Source organism: Malus domestica, chromosome 14 (assembly GCF_042453785.1).
Source record: "Malus domestica chromosome 14, GDT2T_hap1".
Lineage (NCBI taxonomy): Eukaryota > Viridiplantae > Streptophyta > Magnoliopsida > Rosales > Rosaceae > Malus > Malus domestica.
Window position 1 is genome coordinate 24,354,354 of NC_091674.1, and position 22,878 is coordinate 24,377,231.

The 22,878-nt window shown below is 38.4% G+C and overlaps 5 protein-coding genes and 1 non-coding gene across 7 annotated transcripts; 3 read left to right on the forward strand and 3 right to left on the reverse strand.

The window, feature by feature from the left end:
* The first annotated feature begins 680 nt into the window (after positions 1 to 680).
* LOC103454977 (nuclear transcription factor Y subunit C-1) lies at positions 681 to 3,242 on the forward strand. The gene is made up of 2 exons (XM_008394566.4): positions 681 to 1,645; positions 2,950 to 3,242. The coding sequence occupies exons 1-2, from the start codon at positions 933 to 935 to the stop codon at positions 2,951 to 2,953; spliced, it is 717 nt and encodes a 238-aa protein (XP_008392788.1). The 5' UTR covers positions 681 to 932; the 3' UTR covers positions 2,954 to 3,242.
* Positions 3,243 to 4,081: 839 nt separating this feature from the next.
* LOC103454988 (arabinogalactan O-methyltransferase 2-like) lies at positions 4,082 to 5,017 on the forward strand. Its single transcript, XM_008394583.3, has one exon. The coding sequence runs from the start codon at positions 4,082 to 4,084 to the stop codon at positions 5,015 to 5,017; it is 936 nt and encodes a 311-aa protein (XP_008392805.3).
* Positions 5,018 to 5,520: 503 nt separating this feature from the next.
* LOC103454976 (TITAN-like protein) lies at positions 5,521 to 8,477 on the reverse strand. 2 transcript variants are annotated; one of them, XM_008394565.4, is made up of 7 exons: positions 8,047 to 8,477; positions 7,732 to 7,858; positions 7,318 to 7,603; positions 7,082 to 7,158; positions 6,923 to 6,977; positions 6,261 to 6,688; positions 5,521 to 5,823 (listed from the first exon to the last, which is right to left on the reverse strand). In XM_008394565.4, the coding sequence occupies exons 1-7, from the start codon at positions 8,310 to 8,312 to the stop codon at positions 5,803 to 5,805; spliced, it is 1,260 nt and encodes a 419-aa protein (XP_008392787.3). In that variant the 5' UTR covers positions 8,313 to 8,477; the 3' UTR covers positions 5,521 to 5,802. The 2 variants fall into 2 exon arrangements, with proteins under 2 accessions (XP_008392787.3, XP_070668193.1); XM_070812092.1 differs by having other exon boundaries at positions 6,235 to 6,688; positions 8,047 to 8,453.
* A 5,130-nt stretch (positions 8,478 to 13,607) lies between these two features.
* LOC103454974 (zinc finger protein SHOOT GRAVITROPISM 5) lies at positions 13,608 to 14,120 on the reverse strand. The gene has a single exon (XM_008394564.4). It carries the CDS (start codon positions 14,118 to 14,120, stop codon positions 13,608 to 13,610), a length of 513 nt encoding a protein of 170 aa, XP_008392786.3.
* A 2,413-nt stretch (positions 14,121 to 16,533) lies between these two features.
* Positions 16,534 to 16,614, reverse strand: TRNAL-AAG (transfer RNA leucine (anticodon AAG)). The gene has a single exon. It is a non-coding gene; the product is annotated as a tRNA-Leu (tRNA).
* Positions 16,615 to 18,370: 1,756 nt separating this feature from the next.
* Positions 18,371 to 22,215, forward strand: LOC103415158 (uncharacterized). Its single transcript, XM_008353509.4, has 9 exons — positions 18,371 to 18,820; positions 18,997 to 19,072; positions 19,260 to 19,299; positions 19,477 to 19,535; positions 19,642 to 19,679; positions 19,901 to 19,964; positions 20,263 to 20,316; positions 20,578 to 20,679; positions 21,634 to 22,215. The coding sequence occupies exons 1-9, from the start codon at positions 18,633 to 18,635 to the stop codon at positions 21,688 to 21,690; spliced, it is 678 nt and encodes a 225-aa protein (XP_008351731.3). The 5' UTR covers positions 18,371 to 18,632; the 3' UTR covers positions 21,691 to 22,215.
* Positions 22,216 to 22,878: the final 663 nt, after the last annotated feature.

Here is a 22,878-nt window from a genome sequence, read left to right on the forward strand (position 1 = left end):
ATTCATTGGGGATGAATGAATATATTCTCTCCTTTTACTACTATAAATAAAGGCAGGATTAACACACACATTCCCTTACAATTCTACAAACACATCTCTCTCAATTTCTCTACCCTTGCCGCCAGCCCTATTCTCTTTGTCAAATAAAATAGGCTACAACAATTCCCTTTGTCAAATAAAATAGGCTACAACAAATAAGTTAATATAATAGGCTACAACAAATAAGTTAATATAAGGTTCAGAGATAAAATTAAACATGAATGTTTCAAACCTAAAATTTGTCACTTACCAGAAAAACTTCCTACATATCTTATATCACTACTTCATTTCTATATTTTTCTCTACTTTTATAGAAATAATTAACCAAACGACAAAGTATTTTTGTTTGAAACTGTGGTATACGTGAATTTTTCTAGTATTGATAAAGTGGAACTTTTTATTTCTTAAAAAATTGAACAAATTAAATTAAAATAAACCTTTTTATTTTATTTTTTTATTATTTTTAAAACCGATATTATTTATATTAAGAAAAGATGTAGATTAAGACTCACAATAAACTAGTAATGATGTGCTCTCATTTACTTTAAAAATAAATAACATTAGATCATAATATTAAACGACAAATAAACTTTTTATTGGATTCTAAATATTTAAGGTAATTTTCCATTAAAAGAAAATCTGAGGTGGTACATGCCTCTTGGAAGACAGAAAACCCCACCAATAACAGAGCATCCCTGCCTCTCTTCCTTTCTCTCTCCTCTCTCTCTCTCTCTCTCCTCACATCCATCTCCAACCCTTGAAATCCTCAAATCTCCACCACAAAAGCTCCCCAAATCAAATCTCAATCCACCCCCTCTGATCAAATCAAACCCTTCATCTTCCCTCCCCCAACCCCCTCAAAACCCACCATTTGGCTCCTCCCATCACACCAAATGGACCCCAACCCCAACACTGCCACCACCGCTGCCGCCGCTGCCCCCACCCAGCAGCAACCGCAAGCCCAATCCTCCCCCTACCCAGCAACCCAATCCTCCGTCCCCGCCCCCCCATTCCACCACCTCCTCCAGCAGCAGCAGCAGCAGCTCCAGATGTTCTGGACCTTCCAGCGCCAGGAGATTGAGAGCGTCAACGACTTCAAGAACCACCAGCTCCCCCTTGCCCGCATCAAGAAGATCATGAAGGCCGACGAGGACGTCCGTATGATCTCCGCCGAGGCCCCCGTCCTCTTCGCCAAGGCCTGCGAGCTCTTCATCCTCGAGCTCACCATCCGCTCCTGGCTCCACGCGGAGGAGAACAAGCGCCGGACTCTCCAGAAAAACGACATTGCCGCCGCCATTACCCGCACCGACATATTCGATTTCTTGGTGGATATTGTGCCCCGCGACGAGATCAAGGAGGAGGCGGTGGGTCTCGGAGGTATGGTCGGGGCGACGGCGAGTGGGGTGCCATATTTCTATCCGCCGATGGGTCAGCCGGCTGGTGGCCCCGGGGGGATGATGATTGGGAGGCCTGCGGTGGACCCCACTGGGGTTTACGGCGTGCAGCCTCCGTCGCAGGCGTGGCAGTCGGTGTGGCAGACTGCGGCGGATGATGGGTCCTACGGGAGTGGAGGGAGCAGTGGGCAGGGCAACCTTGATGGTCAAAGGTAATGTGTGTTGTATCTATGTTTTGAAAAGTGGCTTCATTTCGGATAACTTTGATGATTCTTGATGTGGGAATTGTACTATTGAGTAGGGTTTTTGACATTTTCATGGCTTCATTTCGGATAAATTTAGCTTCTTTTCGGTTATGTTCTTTTTCGTTAGCGTGATTTGGGCGAAATGTTTCGTTTGTGATGTTTGAAATGGTTTCTTTGTGCGTGTCTTCTGCTTCGAATACGACTTACGAAATTTGTTTGAAAGAGCTAAATTTTATAGGTTTCGAGGCATAACTTGTCTTTGTTCCAAGAGAAGCATTTGACTGTTGTGTGATTCGGACTTATGATTTTGGAAGTTTATATTTATCTCTTCTCTTGAACCTGCGTGCTTTCATTGCTTATTAAGCAAATGGAAATCTTGGAGTTGGTGGAGGCACTTTTATAGAATATAGAAGTTACCAAACATGAAACTTGAGACGGCAATTTTATAGTATTTCTGTTGATAATGGTTGATGTGGTGTTATGTACTCAACTTCAGTGTCTTGATGGTTTATGGATATGCTTGTTTCGGGAAAATAGGAGGAGGAGAATATGGAATAGCGGTGATTCCGCAAAGTCTATGCATGATAAAGATGTTCCTTTTACTTGTGGAATAGTGGTGATTCCAAGGGTCTTCTTGAAGGAAAAACGAAAAGACCGAACATCTTGCATGATGTAGTTATTATCAGATGCCCTATAAGTTTAGTAGTGATTGAGGTCAAATTCCTTATGAATTTCACCTTCTATGTAATGGGGAAGAGTGGCCTTGGACCCATTGCAGTAGTCTGTAATACTATCCAATGGTCTTCTTTATAGAATTGCTTTTTGTTTTCTGTTTCTCGAATCAACTTAAATGATGTGTACTTGCCATCCCAAATAACTGAAATTAGGCCGCTTTGCTTTTTATTGATTGATTGATTTTATCTTCCGAATGGATTGCCTTCTGCTTTTTCGTTGTCATCACTTCGCTTACCCAGCATGGACTGCATATTACAAACCTCAGTGATCATGCATTAAAATGCCTGCATTGCAAGGTGATGGTTCAAAATGCTGGTTGAGTTTATTGTCGGTTTCAATTCCTTCTGGGATTTTAATCTAAAAAACTTCTTAGCTGTACTGTGTAAACACTGGATGCTGTGAACTACTCAGTAAAGGGGACCTTACTGATTAACTGTATAATTTGTGATCATGCACAAAACTTTCCGAGTTGTAGGACGAAACTTTCTAACACAAAACGAATACTAATACCGACTGTTTCCAATTTCTCTATGCAGTTGAAGAGACTAATTTGCTGATGATTTGGTGCGTGGCGGGCACGGAGGAAGGATATTGAGCTTTGGCAGATGATTTTGGAGCTGAATTAATATTATTATTATTTTTTTCTTGTGAGGATGACATGGACCTGGTAAAACTATTGATCCAGAGCAGTTGGAGAATCACTAGCTGATCACTGCTGTGTTTAATGTTGAATGTGCAGTCTTGTATAATTTAGGCTATCTTATCTCTTGTTGCTAACTCGAATGATTGTGGGTCATTTCATATTAATCAAACCTCTTAGATTTTAGCATGTTTTGTGATTTCTATTCCTTTTTACTCCTCCCACGCTCTCTTTCTGGCTGCTTTTGGTTCTGAAATGCATGTCCGATTGTTCATCTTGATTGCCTAGCGGCAACGAATCGAATCGTCACAGTTTGAAACATTTCGTTTGTACATGTGTCAATTTGTGATTTGCATCGAGAAAATAAAAAAACTACCTTGAAGTGTACACCAGATTCCGTGCTCGCTTCTCATTTGCCGACGCGTCTAGTGTAAATTAACCTATGTTATGGAACAAGTGGGACAAAATTGATGCCGACTCAGAACAAATCAGTTGTCACGCCCAAAACATTTAGAAGTGACTTCCACACAATTTTTTTTCTTTCTTATTATGCACACCCACATGGGTGTTTATTTTTACTTGGATCTTTCTTTGAGTGTATAGGGGAGAAAAAAGACGTGTGGAAATCGCTTCCCGAAACTTTTCAGAGCAAATCACGAGTCATATTATGGTAACTAACAAAAGGTGGACAAAGTCCATATGATTAGAAGCTTGAAAGTTGGCCAGCAACTACTCACTGGTAGATATTGTTGTTATTCTTTTTCAGAGGTAAACTAAACAAGTTAGCAATCGCAACGTTGCATTATGTAACAAACAAACAAGCACCTGAATAATTAAAAAGAAAATAAACCCTTTAAACCTAAGCAATACCTTTCCTTGTTCCTCACTCAATCAGCCAGCCAGCCGCCACGTGGTCTTTCAGCTTAACAGCTTCAACCATCAAATGCCCCACCACCAGACACCTCCCTACAAGGAGAGGTTGTGATGGCGGCTGCGGAGGAGCTGAAAGCAAAGAGAAACCCGAAAAAATGCCCCCCGAAGTGCCTCATTTTTGCTCTTTCGTAGCTCCTCTCGTTCGGTTCACTTCTGCAGTCTCACCGCAAGAACAAGAGAACAAGGCTCATAGACACAACCAATCAAGAGGATCTAAAGCCATGAACTTTTCCAGAACAAAACTCATCCCTTTCCTTGTTTTGATCCTTTCGATTGTTTCGGTGCTCAGACTTGTTAGAATTGCAGTAACTACTTCTCCTCCTCCTCCTCCTACTCTTGGAAAAACATGTTCTTTCCCTTTCATATGCACCAAGTTTCCGGCAGAAACAAACGCATCTGCCAACACCTCCGCCCTCAGGAAAAAGGAATACCAACTGCTGTCGAATCTCATTTCGCAGAAAGCTCCCTGCAACCTCCTCATATTCGGGCTTGAACCTCAGTACGTATCTCTCTCATCAATCAATACAGGCGGCACCACCGTCTTTCTAGAGGATGATCAAAACAAGATAAGCACACTGAAACCAAATTCCAACACAACCAGAGTTTACAAGGTGGACTACCAGATACCTGCAAAAGAGGCTTACAAGCTGCTCCAGCATGCAAGGGGAAACCCAGATTGCAAACCGAAACTGCTTCAACAATCAAAATGTCAACTTGCATTGAAAAACCTACCGCAAGAAGTCTACGAGCTTAAATGGGATGTGGTGGTGGTGGATGGACCGAGCGGGAACACACCAGAGGAACCGGGTAGGATGTCATCAATCTATTCTGCTAGTATGATAGCAAGAAATGCAAACATTACGCATGTCGTTGTGCATGACGTAGATCGAATGATCGAGAAGTGGTTTTCCTGGGAGTTTCTGTGTGATGAGAACTTAGTTTCTTCAAAAGGGAGATTATGGAACTTTAGGATCACAGGCCAATTAAATTCTACAATTTTTTGCCCTGCCAAAGAGATTACGATAGAGTAATCTAATAGCCTTATTCATTATTTTGTCACCCTGAGGTGGAACCGTGGAAGTACAAAGAGAACAAGCTCCTTTGATCATTGAGCTTCTCCAATAGAGCAATGGTAAAATGTAGGAAAATCGGACACCAAGGCAGTTCTTCATGAACCAGCTCGGCATCGAAGATAGAAAGACAGCAATTTCAAGTTGTGAGATTGCAGTCATAAACAGAGTAGGAGCTCTTTTTATTCCTAGTAGACAGATCTCAATCAATTATTTTTATTTTCTTTGTAAATAAGAATCACTATTTGTGTGCAAATCTGTGTGTCTATGACTGGCGTGCCAAAACGTAAAGATCTGTGTGCAAATCTGCAGTTCCAGTGCAGGTCCTGCAGGATCTAATATCCATTGCCTAACGATGTCAATTCTACTAATGATGCTGTTTCAACATGAACTAATTAAAGATGGATCTAAACATTGATGTCACCGGAAGAAATATCATTCTCACTTGCAACATGCATAAGATCTGAGGCAAAAGTTTCATTGAATATATTTGATCGGAAAAAATTCAAGTTGGGATACATTTGAGTGCCAGTCATTTGAACTTACAGCTCTATTTTGTACAGTAGCCTAATAATCAAATTCCGGCTGAATTTCAGTTTGCTACCTGCCTGCCATCATACTGCCAGCTCCATTTGACGAGACCTACACCACAAACTCGCGGAAAAAAGTAGAGAACATGCACATTGGTTCTCCCGCCGTGTCTGTCATCGGAGCTATCGTCAACTTGGATAACCATCATGGCAAAATTATTGACTCGAATCAGTTCTCTGCATGAAGAGGGAAACAAAATAAGTGCTTGAGGCATTGGTAATTCTTGACGAGTGTGTATTGTGTTGTGTCTGCCTAAATTTTATGAACTTTATTAACAAAAACACTAAAATGAAAGCCTCCGGTCAGTTCTCTGCATGGTCTGGACTGTGATAAGTTCAGTAATCTATAATCCAAAGCAATGAAATAAAAGCCACTAAACTAATCCCTATGGAGATCAAATGGTGGGAACTTCTTGTTTGGTGCCAGGTCATACATCTCTTGTCCTTGTAAGCATGAGGTGGAAAGCGGGTTGTAAGTGAAGAAGTCAACATGCTCAGCCAAAATGGGGGATGGGGTTACTTCTAAGAAAAATCTACTAAAACGCAAAAAAATAGCTTTAAAAATCTTGAATTCGACAACAAACTTACATGCTAAGATGGAACATGGAACTCACCATTCGTTTGCTGATGTAAGGCTGTATCTTAATTGGCATATCCGACTGACTTTCAACCTTGGGTAAATTTTGTTTCTCCAACTCAAATTCTTTTCTGGACTCTTTTCGGCTACCGGACTGCCAAACTCTACCAAAATTAGGGAGCCAACTGGCATCGCAGTCACTCATGACAATTTCCCCTCTTTTCTCCATCTCCATCTCCCTCTTTCTCCTTTCTGCCCAAGCTGCTCCCACACGGTTTGGGTTCAATTTCTTGGACTTCCCCGATTTATTTGACGGGGGAACAAGGCTACCTGAAACTCGTTTCAGTGGAACACTACACTGAATTTCTTCATCTGCTTGAAGCCAAGGAGGAGGTGCCCCAGTGCGCACATTTCCTCTAGCCTCTTTAGGACCCATGGACGATATTTGGGTGAGATTCTGAAAAACTGTAGAGAAATTTTAAATAAGGATCCACAGCTATAACAAATAGAAGATAACTATATCAACCTCCTGAGCCAAGCCACCAAGATTCCAGACAGATGTATACAAGTTTTTCTACAATTCCTAAGAATTGACAGCTTATTGCTCAAATTATGCATACATTGTGCACCAGGATGATCAGCTGAACAGAAGCAGAGAGAATACTAACATATTAAAAATAAAAAATCAAAGGTTGATACCTGGAGAACTGCTCTGCTCGTTTGTCATTCTTTCATGCTGAGACCCCTCTCTCATCTACACCAAAAGTATTACTTGTTTTCCAATTTTATAGCCGTTTATTTATATGCAACCACAAGAAACAGATGTTTTTAGTGAAGAGTGTGGATGATCAAACTTACCCTTTCATTACTGAAGTAACCATCAGCCGAGGATTTTCTACCATTAGAAACCAAAGAATGTTGGTTACTCCTGCTAACTGAGTCACGAAGTAAGCACACAGCAGAGAGCATAAAGCATGCATAAGCCATATAATTATACGGGAGGAACTTATATTAAATACAAACCATATGGATACTAAATAAGATATCAACATCATAAAAATAGGATAAAGCGTTTGAATTTATGGAATTTGTACCAGAACTTGATCCCCCATGATAAGAAGAGGTAGCAACATCTTGCGAAAAGCAGCCAACATTTGTAACTTGAGGGAGTCCTGAATGGGATACCTGATACTCATTTGTATGATATAGTAAAGGCATAACACCATTTGAAAAACTTGAACTACTATTATTTTCAAAAGTATCTATAATTCCGTATTTCAGTTCAGTATGGATATCATTCGATGGTCCAAATGTCGGTCCTTGAGATCCTTCACCACATGGCACAGCTTCAAGCTTCAATGAATTACACTTCTTCTCCCACTGCAGACACACAAAATAATCACCGCTCGTTAATGACTTGACTCTAAAATTGACTAGAAGTCACAATTCTAGTATCTTTTCTCAGAAGATCACATAACTGATGATTGAAACTGAAAGCATACATGTACCTTAGCAAGTTCATCTTCCGAAATTCTGAATGTATCGACACGGTCCATTCCTCCACCGTATTTCCACAAGAAATGCTTCAAATTCTTCAGATGTTCCACGTTCGCAAGGTGATTAATTGCATTACCACTGACAATTACAAAATCACAAACAGAGCATAACTCCAATGTCATGTACATCACAATGCACAATTCAATTCCTTTCCAACAATGCAAATTGCTCAACAATTCTCCCAATTTTCTTCCACTTTCGTTTGATTTGTCGGCAAACAAACAGGAGTTAAACAGCTAATTAAAAATTGAGGACAGAAATCTTACCAGGCGAAGGAGCTATCGAGCTCGTCGATGTCGGAGTCGCAGAAAACGCACCAGAGGCGGTTGCGGGAGGCGTGTTCGGGGCGGAGAGGGATAGGGTTTTTGAGGAAGAAGCGGACATCGGAGAGCTTGGCTTGGAAGCGAGTGAGGAAGGCGGAGAGGGACTTGGTGTGGCTGGGTATGTACTTGTGGCTCGGACCTTGGTCGTGATTCAGCTTGCAAACCACGCAGTACTCGAACTCGTACCTCTTCTTCTTCTTCTCCTGCATCTTTCAATTCGGTTTTAGGGTTAGGGTTAGGGTTCGATATGAGATCGTCCCTCTCCTCCCTCTGTTTTGTTCGGAATTTGGAGGCAAACGTTTAACAGTCGCTAACCGCCTCTACGGGACTATATTCAATTGGAATTTTGGGGATTTAATTTTTTTAATGAATCTAGGTATTCAATAAAGATCTTAAGTAATTCTCTGAAATTTAAGGTATATTCAATTATAATTTTAAGATAGTTTATTAAAATTCTTAGAAATGTTATAACATTTCAGGTGTATTCAATTAGAAATTAATTTTAAAGAATTTGAGAAAGTTGGGGAATTGGAGAGATTTCGTAGTGTATTTTAAGCATCTATAAATCTCACATCTTCCCATAAGATTTCGAGGAAATTGAATCAAAATTTTATATGGAATCTCTATAAATCAATTGAATTCCATAAAAATCCATGGATTTATAAATAAATTCATTAAAGTCTCTCCAATTCTTGATTGAATACACCCTACTAAAGTCGTGACAGATTCGCTAGCTCGGAGCATCGAACTCGGACATTACAATTTTTTTTTTTGTTTATTCAGTAGCTGCAATCCGCACCCTTACCACTGGGCCACTTACTGTGGTTAAAATTCAAAAAATTACAAGACAGGTTTTCTTTTGTGAGATAGAAACTCTCAAACAACCAGAACATCAAGATAATTGTATTTCAAACAAATCATACGACGCCATGATCTAGTAGTAGTTAATGTTTAAAATTTCTTCAATACACTCAATATTTCCATAGAAATATTAAAAAAAAAAAAATTTAAAATATGGAAATGAGGGGTGAAGTATGATGGAGAAACTCTTATGTTTAGGCTGAAATCAACAGATATTGTCAATATTTCCAAAAAATCTGTTAAATATCAAAGAAACTCTTATATTTCATCCAAACCAGTGTTTCATAACCCTAAAGTTTCATTTTAATTTTCATCGAAAACAATCGATATTTTCATAAATTTGCATAGCGAGATTTCCACCTATCCAAATATTTTAAACATTGGTAGTGGTACAGTCCAGTGATGCGATGGGGTGTGAATCACATTTTCACATGGTGTGATTGCAACAATTTGAGTCCCACCATGAACTCATGATCATGTGAACTTTCCCACTTCAAAAGTGAGGTGCCCTTTTTTTCTTCATTTGGTCACTTGAGTTGACTCAACAACAAACAATCTTTAGGAATTCAGTTACCTAATTTCTATCTCTATTTTGTTACATGTTGAAAGATAGGTACAAAAGTATAGGCACTACTACTCGTGGGAGTTCGAGCAGTGCACGGACTCCTCTTGAGACCTTTGAGCACTTTGAGCAATGCTCGAACTCTCCTCAAGTCATTAAAATGTTGAAAATAAAAAATATGAGCTAAAAGTCTTCAACATGTCAAGAATTAGACTGCTTTTCAAAACTTCAAAACTTGGTTCTATGATAATATCTACAACATTATTTTGTGTCACATGAACAAACAATGGTTGGTTTCGAAATTCATCTAGATTCACTTAATGCTACAAAAGTCTTTGTCCTAACAAGAACGTCTCACTCGATGTGTAACACTAGAATCATACTAATAACAGTTGCGTATGAGCGCGTAGAAGGTGAATGATAACCGTTATGCGTGTTAAATTAAACCTTTCCTCAAAATCTACATTCATCGACAATCGTCGTTGCGCGAGTAGATACTACAGTACTATAACAGCCATGACTCATGGGATAAGATCATAAGAGTAAGTAAAATGTAGAGTTATATATGATTTAACACATCAATCTGCACAGAAATAAGAGCATCAAATGAACATCATAAGTGGACAATATGAAAAGACAAATGTTAGGGTTATGTTTGATGATTCAACAAGCATGATGCCCTACATATTTTATCCCCTTGCTCTTACAACTTTCTGAAAGAGTCGATGGCCCTGGTATTTGCTAGTATTTGGTATTTCTGCAGACAAGAAATCCAAAGACAAAGGCATCACCCATAACGTGGGTGGTCATATGTCAGTACTGCCTGTTATATATAGCATTAAGGTTTAAATCAATTAGGCTCCACCAGTAATAGGCACTTTTTATAATTATAGATAAGTGATACTGAGAAAGAGAGGAGTCGAATGTAAGGATTTGAAGATTTGTTCACATCGGAAAAGTTGACAATGGCGTATAGGGAGTTAATCTACCCCCCAAAATGCCAATCAATTTTGCAGCGGAAGCTCAACTTTCTTCGTTATGTCATAGCAGGTTCGCTTACATGTGAAGCTGGTGTGAAAATATGAAAAAAATTGTCCCAATATCAGAAAGTTAAGGAAACTTGTAAAGGAGGCTTATAATTGGTCTACTTCTCTTATTGTCACTTAATTTTTGAAGAAGAGCTTCAACTTCTTTTGGTGAACATAAAATCATCGGGTCCAATATTTGAATATTCTTAACCAATTGAGCTACAATAACTTTATTTTGTTTTTGTGAACTTTCAAGAGCCATGAACTTCCATCATTGGTTTCCAACTTTTGAGCAGTGAACATCTCATGATAACAACTGTTGGGTTACTATAGTACAAGTACATTCAATTGTTTAAATAGTATTTTTCTTTTGAATATTAGTTAAGTTTTTTATCCTTTTAACATAAGCAAATATAGAAAAAAAAAGAAAGAAAAGGAAAATCACTTAAAATAACAGCAGCAATGATAATGAAACCACTAGGCTAGTGCTCACATCTGCAGACCAAAAGACTGTTTTAGGGAATCATCTTTTTCGAAGAACCAACAGTGAACAAGTGAAGGGTGGTGGGTATTTCTGTCTCTGTAAATAGTTGGGGACCTAAGCAGTAAACCCAAGTTATCAAGAAGTGAAAAAAAGGGTTGCGTTACGCGGTTGGCTAACAGCGGTGTGCTCAGTTTTTGTTTTTTTTTGTTTTTATATTAGAGTTACGATAATTTTCTGTAATTCAAATAGTTTAGAATATTACGTTATTAAAACAAAACAAAACAAAACAAAAAAGGCGTGTTATCAAATCGCAGATTAGATTCTTCACTTGGGGACGGGAAGATTCTGAAAATCAAATAAAGGATCTGCCTTGAAATAAATAGTCAAATCTTTGATTACTCTTTATTTTCTTTCTTCCCATGCCTCCTTGCACTTTTCAGAAGCACCTAATTTTTGAGAGTTTGTGATTCATTGTGCCCAATAAATTATGTCTAGCTCTTGCTCTTATTACCTCATCCAGAATCAAAGTCACTGCATTATAGCTGCAGGCAACCATGCATATATATATATATGTGTGTGTGTGTGTCTATGTGTATGTGTGTGTGTGTGTATGTATATATCCTTAGCTGATTGATTGTATTTGTGCAGAAGCTGCTGACAAACGAAGCTAGCTAGCTCGGGAAAATACTTGTCTCCTTACATGTAACAAGTCATTCAAAAATCGATATGTCGGCCAAAATTTTTTCTTTTTTGTCATTGTAATGAGATATTGTTGTACAGAGTCAGTCAGATTGTGATCTACAGTTACGTTGAAATGAATCATTACGTGTAAGGAGTCGATCCGTGTTCGGTCGCTAGCGATGTTTCAGTGCTGTGATTGAAGCTTTTGCAGCAGAGTCATGACTTAGACCAATAGAAATGCTTTTCTTTTTGTGTTGGATCGGAGACATGGGTAGTGCGTGTATGATTTGATGAACAAAAGTTAAGAGGTTGAATCCAAGTGGATGTACAGCAACGATGTCTTGTTGCTGCTAAATTACTTGCCCCTTTTTGTTCTGATTCATTTGCCTTTCCATATCGACATCATGGTTCTGAAACTTGACCCTCTTTACGTCAGGTTTGACAATTCCCCAGCCCGATCGATCTTTCCCTGTCTTCACTTCACTTGGGTTTCAAATTTCAGTCGTGGTTAACTAATTTTGATTTGTACATAAAATAAAAAATCTCGGAGTTAGGGTTTTGTTGCAACTTCATCTTTAGATCAACGGGAGAGGGGTTCGATCTTGAAACTCTTCGAACATTATGAAGAGATGTACCATTAAATTAAACTAAGATTGTTAGTTTGTGATTTTGCTTGCGACTTAAAAATATCGTCAAATTATGTGCCCGTCTCTTTGCACCTAAATTTGAGTTTTCTTTCTTAATTATGGTTTAAAATATCGCTTTGCGGTAGTTAAGTTAAAATATTATCTTTTAAAAATATTATTTTTAAAATATCGTCAAGTCCAGCAGGCTAGTTTGTTGTATATGTTCAGAAACTGCGAAGTCATGATAAAAGAGGACACTTATTCTTTGCTCTGAATTCCATGCAATCTTGCCCAATCTAATGTCATGATGGTTCAGTCAGTCAAATGCAATTAGCTTAATTAAAATTTGCTCTGAATTCCATGCAATCTTGCCCAATCTAATGTCACGATGGTTCAGTCAGTCAAATGCAATTAGCTTAATTAAAATTATTCTCTTTAATTAAGAAAATGATTGATGAACTGAGTAAATTTGTTTGCAGTTGGCCGAGTCAACATGCCAGATATGGAAGCTTAAAAAGTCAAGCTTCTTGGCATTTATAGAAGCACAAATATTGGATCCAGATTCATATTTGTATATGTAATTTTTCTGAAATTATCTTGTAGCCTCCAGATAATTAAACAACACGTAGTTCATTCGAGTTCCGCAATCATTCCAATAAATTTATCAGACAGAATTATGCAGCATATAAAGATTGTGCTTTAATTAAGCTTCATCCAATTAGGTTTGTGTGACCAGAGTTTTGCTATATATTTTTTTTCTCTGGTGTACACCATCTTCGAGTTACCCGAGGGTGCAAAATAGGAGGAGAGAATTGTTCTCATATCAAACTTCAAGTGTGATCGAGTTTGGTTCGTGTAACTAGAGTTTTGCATTCTTTCCTCTCTGGTGTATACCATCTTCAGAGTTGCTCGAGGATGCGAAATAGGAGGTGAGGATTAGTCCTCGTATCAAAAGAAAAGTGTCATTCCAGTTCCCGGTTGGAATACAAATTAAACATACATAACACATGCATAGCCCGATTCTACTCTAAATTTTACAAATTAAACATAACACATTCATCACACGAATGAACATAGTTCAAATCTCATCATGTCTCACACTTTCATTCTATCCACCAATTTGTAATTATTTTCTTTGTGTTTTCTCCAAAGAAAAATTCCACAAAATCCAATACTCAAAAGTATGATCAAGAAAGATAAACACAAAGATCTTCTTCTCTCTGTCTGCCGTCTCTTATCCGCTAACCAAATGGTCTCTTTTTTTACGGCCTAAACCTTTGCCGGCACGACTGGCAAGTGATCTCCATGCACGTCGAGTCCATCTGAAGCATTGCCTTCTCCTTCATTCTCTCGGCCTTCTCCACTTCCTCTCTCGCTCTCTCCCACATGTGCCGGGCACGCGTAAACTCCGACTGAGCCAACTCCATCTCTCTCCTTGCGAGCTCCCTCACTCGCTCCGCGTACGCCTTCTCCGTAGCCGCCAGTCTGATTTGCTCCGCCGCCTGCCATTTCAAAGACTCCATGCAACTGGCTGCCTTGGGCTTCAAGACATCAAACTCGGAAGTATTCGGATTGGCGAAGGCATAACAATCCGAGGAAGAAGGTTTGGCTGGCCTTACACTGATTGATAATTGTAGGTCAAGCTGGGAATCATTAGGCCCTTCCTGCACTGCTGACTTTGATCGACGATATCTTATGGAAGAATCCGACGGCGGAGATGTCATCCAGTGAGGAGAAGGGAGGAGCTGCAACTCCTTTTGATCATCTCCTTCCATTGGAAATAAAAAGAAGCAAATGAAGGGTTTTTTAGTACAGATATGACTGATGCAAAAACAGTTTGTGTGAGATGCCAAAAGTTGCGTGCCCTATATACACACACACGCACACACAAAACTAAAGCAAGCCCAAATTACCATCATGCCCATGTTTAACGTTAATTTCTGGATTAATAGGGTAATGGAATCAAGAGATGGTAGTCCAAGAAATTATAACAGTCTCACATTATATTATTCAATATTAAGCATTCAAGGGAGATTAATCAATCAAAGAATGCATAATTTTTTTTTTTTATTTTTTATTTTTTTTTATCAAACGATAGATTTGTTAGATTAGAGGTCGCACTTGGTGCGATGGCAAGTGCCTTCGCCCATGAGCGGTAGGTCTCGGGTTCGAGACTTGGGAGCAGCCTCTCCATAAATGGGGGTAAGGCTAGCCGACATTCACCTCTCCCAGACCCTGCGTAAAGCGGGAGCCTTGTGCACTGGGTACGACCTAGATATATTTGTTAGATTAGGGAGCCAACGAAATTTGAACGTGCAAAGACAGCACTTGTCTCCACCACTGTGGTAGAAAGCCACCTACAAACAAGGCATAATTAGTGCTAGTGAAGATTGAGGATATTTGACATACAATTATTTGAAAAATATTTTCTTGTCAAACTGTCTCACATGCTATATTTTAAAATTATATGCGACATTTATAACATTGACATATAGTTCGATAAATGTTTTTGTTCAAACAATCTTACATATCCAAGAAATGCTTTATGGTCAACAAATCTCACACATTTGATCATTTTGTTTGACCAATCAATATCTAATAAGAGAATGTTACTCTGCATAAATTTATGCAATAACGACCATTTACATCCCTTTGTATTTTTTTATTTGAACAAATGAGTAAATGTGTTAAGTATCACAATGGACTAACAATAATGTAATTCAAATTTATCTTCAATGAGAATCGAATATATGACATTTCACTTATAAATAAATAAAAAATATCACTACACCGTTCCCATTTAAGAACAACGAGAATCCCAGTGTTCGTTACAGAAGAGCCAACCCCCAAGTAAAAATAACGGATCACGTAATTGGGTTATGATTTGCCTTTTTTCCCTTCTATCTTCTTTCTTCTCACTATTTAATCTCTTTGACCCTCTTTTTTTTTTTTTTTTTTTTTTTATTTATGGGACATGACTGAGGATGATGAAAGGGCGCGTAATAATTACAGTCGCACGTGCGGTTTGGTTTTTTGGACGTAGATTCAGAGGCTTTATTGGTAGGCCCATTGTTGTCGGCCCTCTTGTACAAAAAAGGAAAAAATGATCATTTCCAGATTTTTTCCATCAAATTCTCTCGATCAATCAATCTGGATATTTAAAATTTGATTAAACGACTAAAATTATTATAATTTTTAAAAGCTCTATATTTTTAGCAGTTTGATTAAATTTCAAAAACTCAAATTGATTGATTGATTGAGATGATTTAATGGAAGGGATCCGAAGATGATCCATTTCCTAAAAAAAGCGACCCACTTTTATATCTCAACCGCTCCACGCTTCGGGCAGATTGGCACGTGAGGCTGAGGACCATGATTGGGTCTCTGATCCTGCCACTTGAGCGGTTGGAGATATTTTTCAGTGTAACTAGTACACAGGATAATACACCACGTGCCATTATACAAATTGTGAGATATATGTGCTAAAAAGTTAATAACTTAAAAAATAAAATTTCTCATCATTCCTATTAAAACACGTGGTATATCATTTGTGTTCCCGTCATAATTAAAAATTTCTATAGCAGTTGAAATTTTTTTCATTGTAATTGAAACACATGAGGTACACCACGTGTTTTTTTTATATTAGTGGTGAAAAATTATATTCTTTAAGTTATTAACTTTTTAACATACATAACACACCATTTATATAATAACACATAATTTACCACTCCGTGTTCCGATCATATTAAAAAAATCTCTAGTTGGATCAGACGGGTCCCGCCAAAGAGACATCTCTTCAACAAACATCATGTGATAGGGAGGTTCACTATAAAAACGTTGGGCATTCAGTTGAACCCACTACTTTTCTCTACTTCTCTGGATTTGAGGTGTGTTCTTTATTCCTTGATGATTTAGATAAGGTGCTGATAATAATGTGGATAATACGTCAATAACAAAACGTTAGATATATGATCATTGAATAAAATTTGTCGTTTAGTAAAAGACGAACATCTTGCAAATAAAATTTATGTAACTTGTTGGCTGCTATGGTTTTTGAGTTATTTTCTTCAATATTATGACACGTTTACTTATTGGAAAGTTGAAACAAGAGAAGTTGTGAATAAAAAAGGGAAAGAAGAAATGCATATTATCAGAAAAGGAATGCTGCAAAAAGAAGGAAAAAAGGATTGTTGACAGTGGGATTTGAACCCACGCCCTTTCGGACCAGAACCTTAATCTGGCGCCTTAGACCAACTCGGCCATATCAACTTCGGTGCTGGAACAAGCGAAATATATTGATATGTACATGCCAAGAAACAGATGTACCACTTGCACGGCATTGGATTGGAGGACATGCACGTCAAAGTATAGAAATGGAAGATCAAAAGGTTTTTAGTTTTTGGTCATGGACATGACAAGTCCCACCGATAACTGAAGTTATTGGTAGATCTGTAAACGGGTCGGGTTTATTAGATTTGGGTCGGGTTAAACCCAACCCGTTAAGTTAACGAGTCACTTGAACTCAACTTGTTAAGCTAACGAGTCATCCGAACCCGACCCGTTTCATCCATTAACAATTTTTTTTTTTTTTTTGCATAGAGTTTATATTTTGTTGTTAAGACTTTACTGAAATTACTAAAACATCATCAATTAACTAGTGTTAACAGGTGCTAACGGATTTACCCAAAGTGACCCGTTAGTTAACGGATTAATCCGTTAACGATCCGACCCGTTAAGCATCCACGTAAATACTAATATTAACGGGTCGGGTCGGGCTAACGAGTAGGATCCAAAATGCCAGGTCTAGTTATTGGTATCCATTTGTCTCTGAGATGCTGCCATCAAAATCGAGTGGAAAGCTTGCATTACAGGGGAAAGTTGTAGGTTTTGGGGTGGACAAGGTGGGTGTGAAAGTTTGGGAGTTGGGGAAGGCTTTTGCTAAGGGTATGTGCCCCTAATCTATACTTGTCATCCTTTTGGATCTGCCCAAATTATCCCACCTCATTTGGGGTAGTGATGGAGGTCACTCAAACTTTAGGACAATGATTAATTTATCATGGCCTCCAACTAAGACCTTCATCAAGTTTTGTTCATTGGAGTGCCCACCCCACCCCAATCCCTACACCTCTTATCATGTATTTCAACCCTAAAGTACTCCTAGGGAGATAGTGGCTAGGAGGACAATCCTACGGCAAGTCAAAAGTGGGAGTGACCCTTTAAAATGTGAGCAGTAACAACAATGGTTGCAAAAGACTCGTAGTTTAAGTGATCATATTGCAATGATTTTTTTAGAAAATAATTATGAGACTTGTCGTTTTTTAAGAATTTTTTCATTCGAAAGTTTTCAGTTAATTTATGGGTTTAGAGTTCTTCCAAATTTTCAAATCCGCCATCTTCTATCAATCGACAAACAGTTTTAAACCTTTATGTCACGTTAAAATTTTTTTGTTTGTTTATTTATTTTTATTTATTATTATTTTTGTTTTTTTAAAAGCTAGGATTTCACATTTTAAGGCTAAGAAGCCAAACAGGAATAAGAAAGCCTACCACGAGGCATACACCATGGTAGACCAACCAAGAACAAGGTAATGAATGGGGATACAACCAACAGACACTTCAATCAAGTAAAAGTGTCACCCCAAACACCACCACATCTAAACTAATGAGGACACGGGAGACCATCATTACACAAGACCTGAACTAACGAAGATGGGGGCCAATTTTAACAATGTTATGTTGTGGGTTATTGTTCTTTGCCCATTTTTATGTTATTTTAGGTTTAACTATGCAACCTTCTGGTTTAGGATGATTTTCAAAATGAGCCAAGAAGTTTGCAATATCTAACAATAAATTGATGACGCGTGAGTTCGAAATTCTTATATGGACTAATGTGTAAGCCATATTTACATCATATTGACAAAGACGAGAGGATTTTCTGTGTGTCGGGAACATGAACCGTTACACTAAGTTTCATAAGACAAGTGATTTGATACTTGAAAATAAATTTTCAATCACTTGTATTGGGAAGCTTGGTGTACCAGGTCATGCTCCCGACATTGAAAATTCTCTCCACCACCACTTGTAAGAATACAAGTTTTTTTTTTTTTGGTAAATGAATACAAACTTTTTTTATTACTATATTCACCACCCGCTTTTTGCCGCGCGTTTCCGTTTCTTCCCCAATTATTCACCTAATTTTCCCGCTATTTCTTCTACCACCATAACTCGAAGTTGGAAATTTTCTCGGGAAGTGACAGTGCGGCGGAAGTTTCTCCCTTTCCAATTCAATGAACTCCCGCGAGCTCGCCCTGGTCTCCACCGCCGCCGTTTTCGGTGCCCTGGCCTCTGCGCTCACTTGCCGTTTCTTCTTTTCAAACCCTAAGAGGCAGTCCCCCAAACTCGATTTGTCGAAAAACGGCGTCGTTTCCAGGAAATGCTCTTCTCAGAGCCCTTTCGACCCCTCAAAGCGCGAAGGGTTAGTGTCCAAAATTCCAACTTTTCATAAAGCCCCTTTGATTTTGGTCAGACTTCTCTATTGCAGTAATAAATATATGAGTAATTAGTTACAAATTTTTACAAAAATGGTTAATTTTCACTCGTATTATTGTTGGGTGTTTAATTTGTAACTGTATTCTTTTGTTTTGATTGCAGATATTTATCATGGGATGATTATTTCATGGCAATTGCATTTTTATCAGCTGAAAGATCCAAAGATCCTAACAGGCAGGTCATATTTCTCTGCTTTTTCATGTATGCATGCTGATGAATTTGTGATTAAATGAGGAGGAATTAATTTGAGAATTAGCAATGAGAGTGTTGCACATTTCTTCGATTTGTGGTCTGATAAGAACTTGGTGAGTTAGACAATATATTGATTGGTCATTGGTGCTATGTTTTGTATTTGTGGTGTATAGGTTGGAGCATGCTTGGTGAGTGAAAATGGTGTAATTCTAGGTATGGGATTCGTTGACGTGGCCTCTACATCCAAATTACGTTGAATTATAAATTATATCGCAGTATATTGTTCAGTGATTGTATGGCTCTTGTTGTCCATTGATTATGATTTTTACGATCATTGAACTTTTGCGAATGTAGTTTCCTTTGACTTCCAGCCAATTTCTCTCTTTTCAGGAATTGGATATAATGGGTTCCCGAGAGGTTGTTCGGATGACAAGCTTCCTTGGGCAAAGGTTTGTCTACGCTATTTGATGAAATTGTACAAAGAAAAAAGAATGATTATATGATGCTATGGTCAGTACTCAGTAGTAATTGGTAAAGCTGTCCTTTCTTGTTCAGAAATCCAGAACTGGGGATCCTTTGGAGACAAAGTATCCGTAAGTGTTTGTGCTTTCTTATATTAATTTTCTGACTCGTGGTCTGCTGTTTACTCTGAACTTATTCTGAAGTTGGAATCTAATATCTGTTTTATTTCCATTGCACTAGTCAAATTTATCATCCCACCGCTATCACATCATATCCAACGCTTGCGCTTTCATTGTATACTTGTTTCAAATCTCTGGTTATTTCTCTTAGTATTTCTGATTTCGTTTTGCAGTTATGTTTGTCATGCTGAAGTCAATGCTATCCTAAACACGAATCATGCTTCTGCTGCAGGACAGGTTACTTCTAGTTACACTTACCCATTCCCATTAACTACGAATATATCATCTCCATCTGCTGACGTAGTATTATAATGTGGATTCGAACTAAAATGTTGTCCTCGACCAACTTGACGAAATGATGACCCTGAGGGACTTTTACTTGGATATGTTTGGTAGAAACTCAAGTTGTAAAATGTGCTTAAGTTTAAATGATGGTTGACTATATTTTCTTCTTTTCCATTTTGTGGTTATTCTGTTTCGTTGCCCTCTGTGACTGAAAGTACTGTGTGAAAGCTTATTCTCTATTTCTTTGCAGAGGCTTTATGTGACCATGTTCCCCTGCAATGAGTGTGCCAAGATAATCATTCAGGTTCTTCCTATGCTTTCCTTGTGCTTGTATTTTTCTGTATATCTGAAATAACCATGCTTATGTCATTCCCACCTCCCGCCTTCCCCTCCCTTCCTAGTCCCTCTCCAACCCGCTAAAACTCTGGTCATGAGCATGTAAAGAGATGGTAATCTAGTTTTATTGCCTTAAAATTTCAAGAACCTGAGCATTTGCACGTTCAATGTGGGACGTTGCCAGTGTCTAACCAGTTTGTTTTTCCTGCCAATTGCTTCTTATTTGCAGTCAGGAGTCGCCGAAGTTATATATTTTGTGGAAAAGAGGTTAAACAATCCAGAAGTTGCCTACATTGCTTCCCATAAACTACTATCATTGGCTGGTGTGAAAGTATGTGTCTCATTCACATCTTGAACTGTTCTATTAAATTCATTTTGATTTTGCATATGCTTTTGAAATTAGAACATTAGGCTTTTAATCTCTTCAGCTTGACGTTTCCTAGTTTTGATGAGCAGTCGCTAATAGTTTCGCTAATTTTTCCCTTTAAAACGCTAATGCGTCTACGAGGTTGCTTGTGTGAACCTCCAAAGCGTTATCCAATTGAGTCAACCTGCAAATCCTTTATCCATAACACTGTTAGAATTCATTTGTCCCACATCGGCCAGAAGGCTTGAGAACAAGCCATTTATATAAAATTACCCCATTCTAACTAATACCGAGACCTTTTGTATTAAAACCCCACACCTGACGGATTGAGCAGGTGGCCAAGTGGGGACAGTATCGATGTTGTTGGAGTGGGCCCATGGGCCGTCTACCTGAAATTTAAGATGGTATTAGAGCCAGGGGACGGGTCCGTACATCCACGTGAACGGGTGGGTCCCCTTTGGCCCCGCGCAAATGGGTGAGCCCTGACTTGGCTCCACGTAGGCCAAAAGATGCCATGTGCATTGGCCCAGCGCGAACGGGTGAGCCCCGGCGGCTTGGCTCTATGTGGTTGCCGATGTGTGGAACTCCACGTGTGACCCATAAAATGGGGTCTCACGTGCGGGGGAGTGTTAGAATTCATTTGTCCCACATCGGCTAGAAGGCTTGAGAACAAGCCATTTATATAGAATTACCCCGGCCAGAAGGCTTGAGAACAAGCCATTTATATAGAATTACCCCACTCTAACTAATACCGAGACCTTTTGTATTAAAACCCCACACCTGATGGATTGAGCAGGTGGCCAAGTGGGGATATTATCTATGTTGTTGGAGTTGGCCCATGGCTCGTCTACCTGAAATTTAAGAAACACAGGAGCCGAAAACTTGACTGATATCTGTGTTTTTACGTCTCAATTGCAGGTCAGGAAACATCAACCATACCTTAACCAAATTTTAGTCAAGTTTGAGGAGCCCTAGATTTTGTATCGTTCGTAACCATAAACCGGTAAACGGACCTTCATGCTCGGCGTAACACCTTTTCCCCTCCCGAGTGTAAGCATCTAGTATTTGGTTGTTGTCTCTTGAATCATGACTCACTTGTAGGCACAATGTTTGTATTCAATTCTGCACTCTGGTCTGTTGTTAAGTTCTGAACCATGGAAGAGAAAATACCGAATCATATGAACTCACGAGACCTAACAACCTATTGTGATTGTATGGAAGTGATTTTTCAATCTTCCGATTTCAATATTTCTGCCCGAAAAATTTGGAAGATGTGGAAAGCCATTCATGTCATTTTAGGACGGATTAGAAGGGAATCAACAAGAAGATTATTATCTACAACACTAGAAAACCCCACCGAGCTTGATAAGTCTCTATTTGTCGGTGTCTATGGTTGAACCCCGCTACATGTAACATGAAATGAGTTTGATAAGTCTCTATTTGTCGGTGTCTATGATTGAATCTTGTTGCTTGTAACATGAAATGAGTTTGATAAGTCTATTTATTGGTGTTTTTTACTGACATCGTTACCGTCGTTATCTTTGATGTACTACTCTTGATCATGTAGTTTATGATCAGTCCAGTTTTCCTTTTTTTTTTTTTTGGTTGATCATGAGCAAATGTGTAAAAAATAATAAGAAAAAAAGAAGTTGATGGTTAGAACTCTTTCCCAAATTTGTTGACCGTAATGTGCATGGAAAGTTTGTTTCTCACGGTTTGGAATTAAGCCACATATTCAGTGAGCCGTATACTTATTTATTTTATTGAACAAAAGTAATAAAATTTCTGACAAAAAAAAAATCAATAAAATTAACAAGATAAGGCTCATTAAATATGTAAATCAACTCCCAACTATTAGATTTTATTTAAAGAAAAACTAATGAAAAGAATTTGAAAATTTTGAGTTTTAACGATGATGACAAAATAAAGGGTAAAAGTGAATAGTATTAGATTTGATTTTTTAGTGTAAAAATATGGTTTTTCGTTATAGTAAACAGTATCGTGAACTTTTTGTTAAAACTTCTTACAAAAATTAAATGTGTGTGAGAAGTAAAATGGAGTGTGAATATCACACCCTTTCTTTTATTCAAAGGGTCTAGATTCAAAGAAGACTGGAGAAGAGATAATCCAAGTCTAAATTTTTTGGCGCACGTCAATCCGTCA

Bases quoted from the DNA above. Each gene is read 5' to 3' on its own strand.
- LOC103454977 (XM_008394566.4), top strand. From the start codon at position 933: ATGGACCCCAACCCCAACACTGCCACCACCGCTGCCGCCGCTGCCCCC.
- LOC103454988 (XM_008394583.3), top strand. From the start codon at position 4,082: ATGCCCCCCGAAGTGCCTCATTTTTGCTCTTTCGTAGCTCCTCTCGTT.
- LOC103454976 (XM_070812092.1), bottom strand. From the start codon at position 8,312: ATGCAGGAGAAGAAGAAGAAGAGGTACGAGTTCGAGTACTGCGTGGTT. The intron at 6,978-7,081 runs GTAAGTTTGATC...CTTTTGGTGTAG, and splicing joins GTTACTTCAGTAATGAAAGG to ATGAGAGAGGGGTCTCAGCA. The intron at 6,689-6,922 runs GTATCAACCTTT...ATTTCTCTACAG, and splicing joins CGAGCAGAGCAGTTCTCCAG to TTTTTCAGAATCTCACCCAA.
- LOC103454974 (XM_008394564.4), bottom strand. From the start codon at position 14,120: ATGGAAGGAGATGATCAAAAGGAGTTGCAGCTCCTCCCTTCTCCTCAC.
- LOC103415158 (XM_008353509.4), top strand. From the start codon at position 18,633: ATGAACTCCCGCGAGCTCGCCCTGGTCTCCACCGCCGCCGTTTTCGGT. The intron at 19,680-19,900 runs GTAAGTGTTTGT...TTCGTTTTGCAG, and splicing joins CCTTTGGAGACAAAGTATCC to TTATGTTTGTCATGCTGAAG. The intron at 20,317-20,577 runs GTTCTTCCTATG...TCTTATTTGCAG, and splicing joins GTGCCAAGATAATCATTCAG to TCAGGAGTCGCCGAAGTTAT.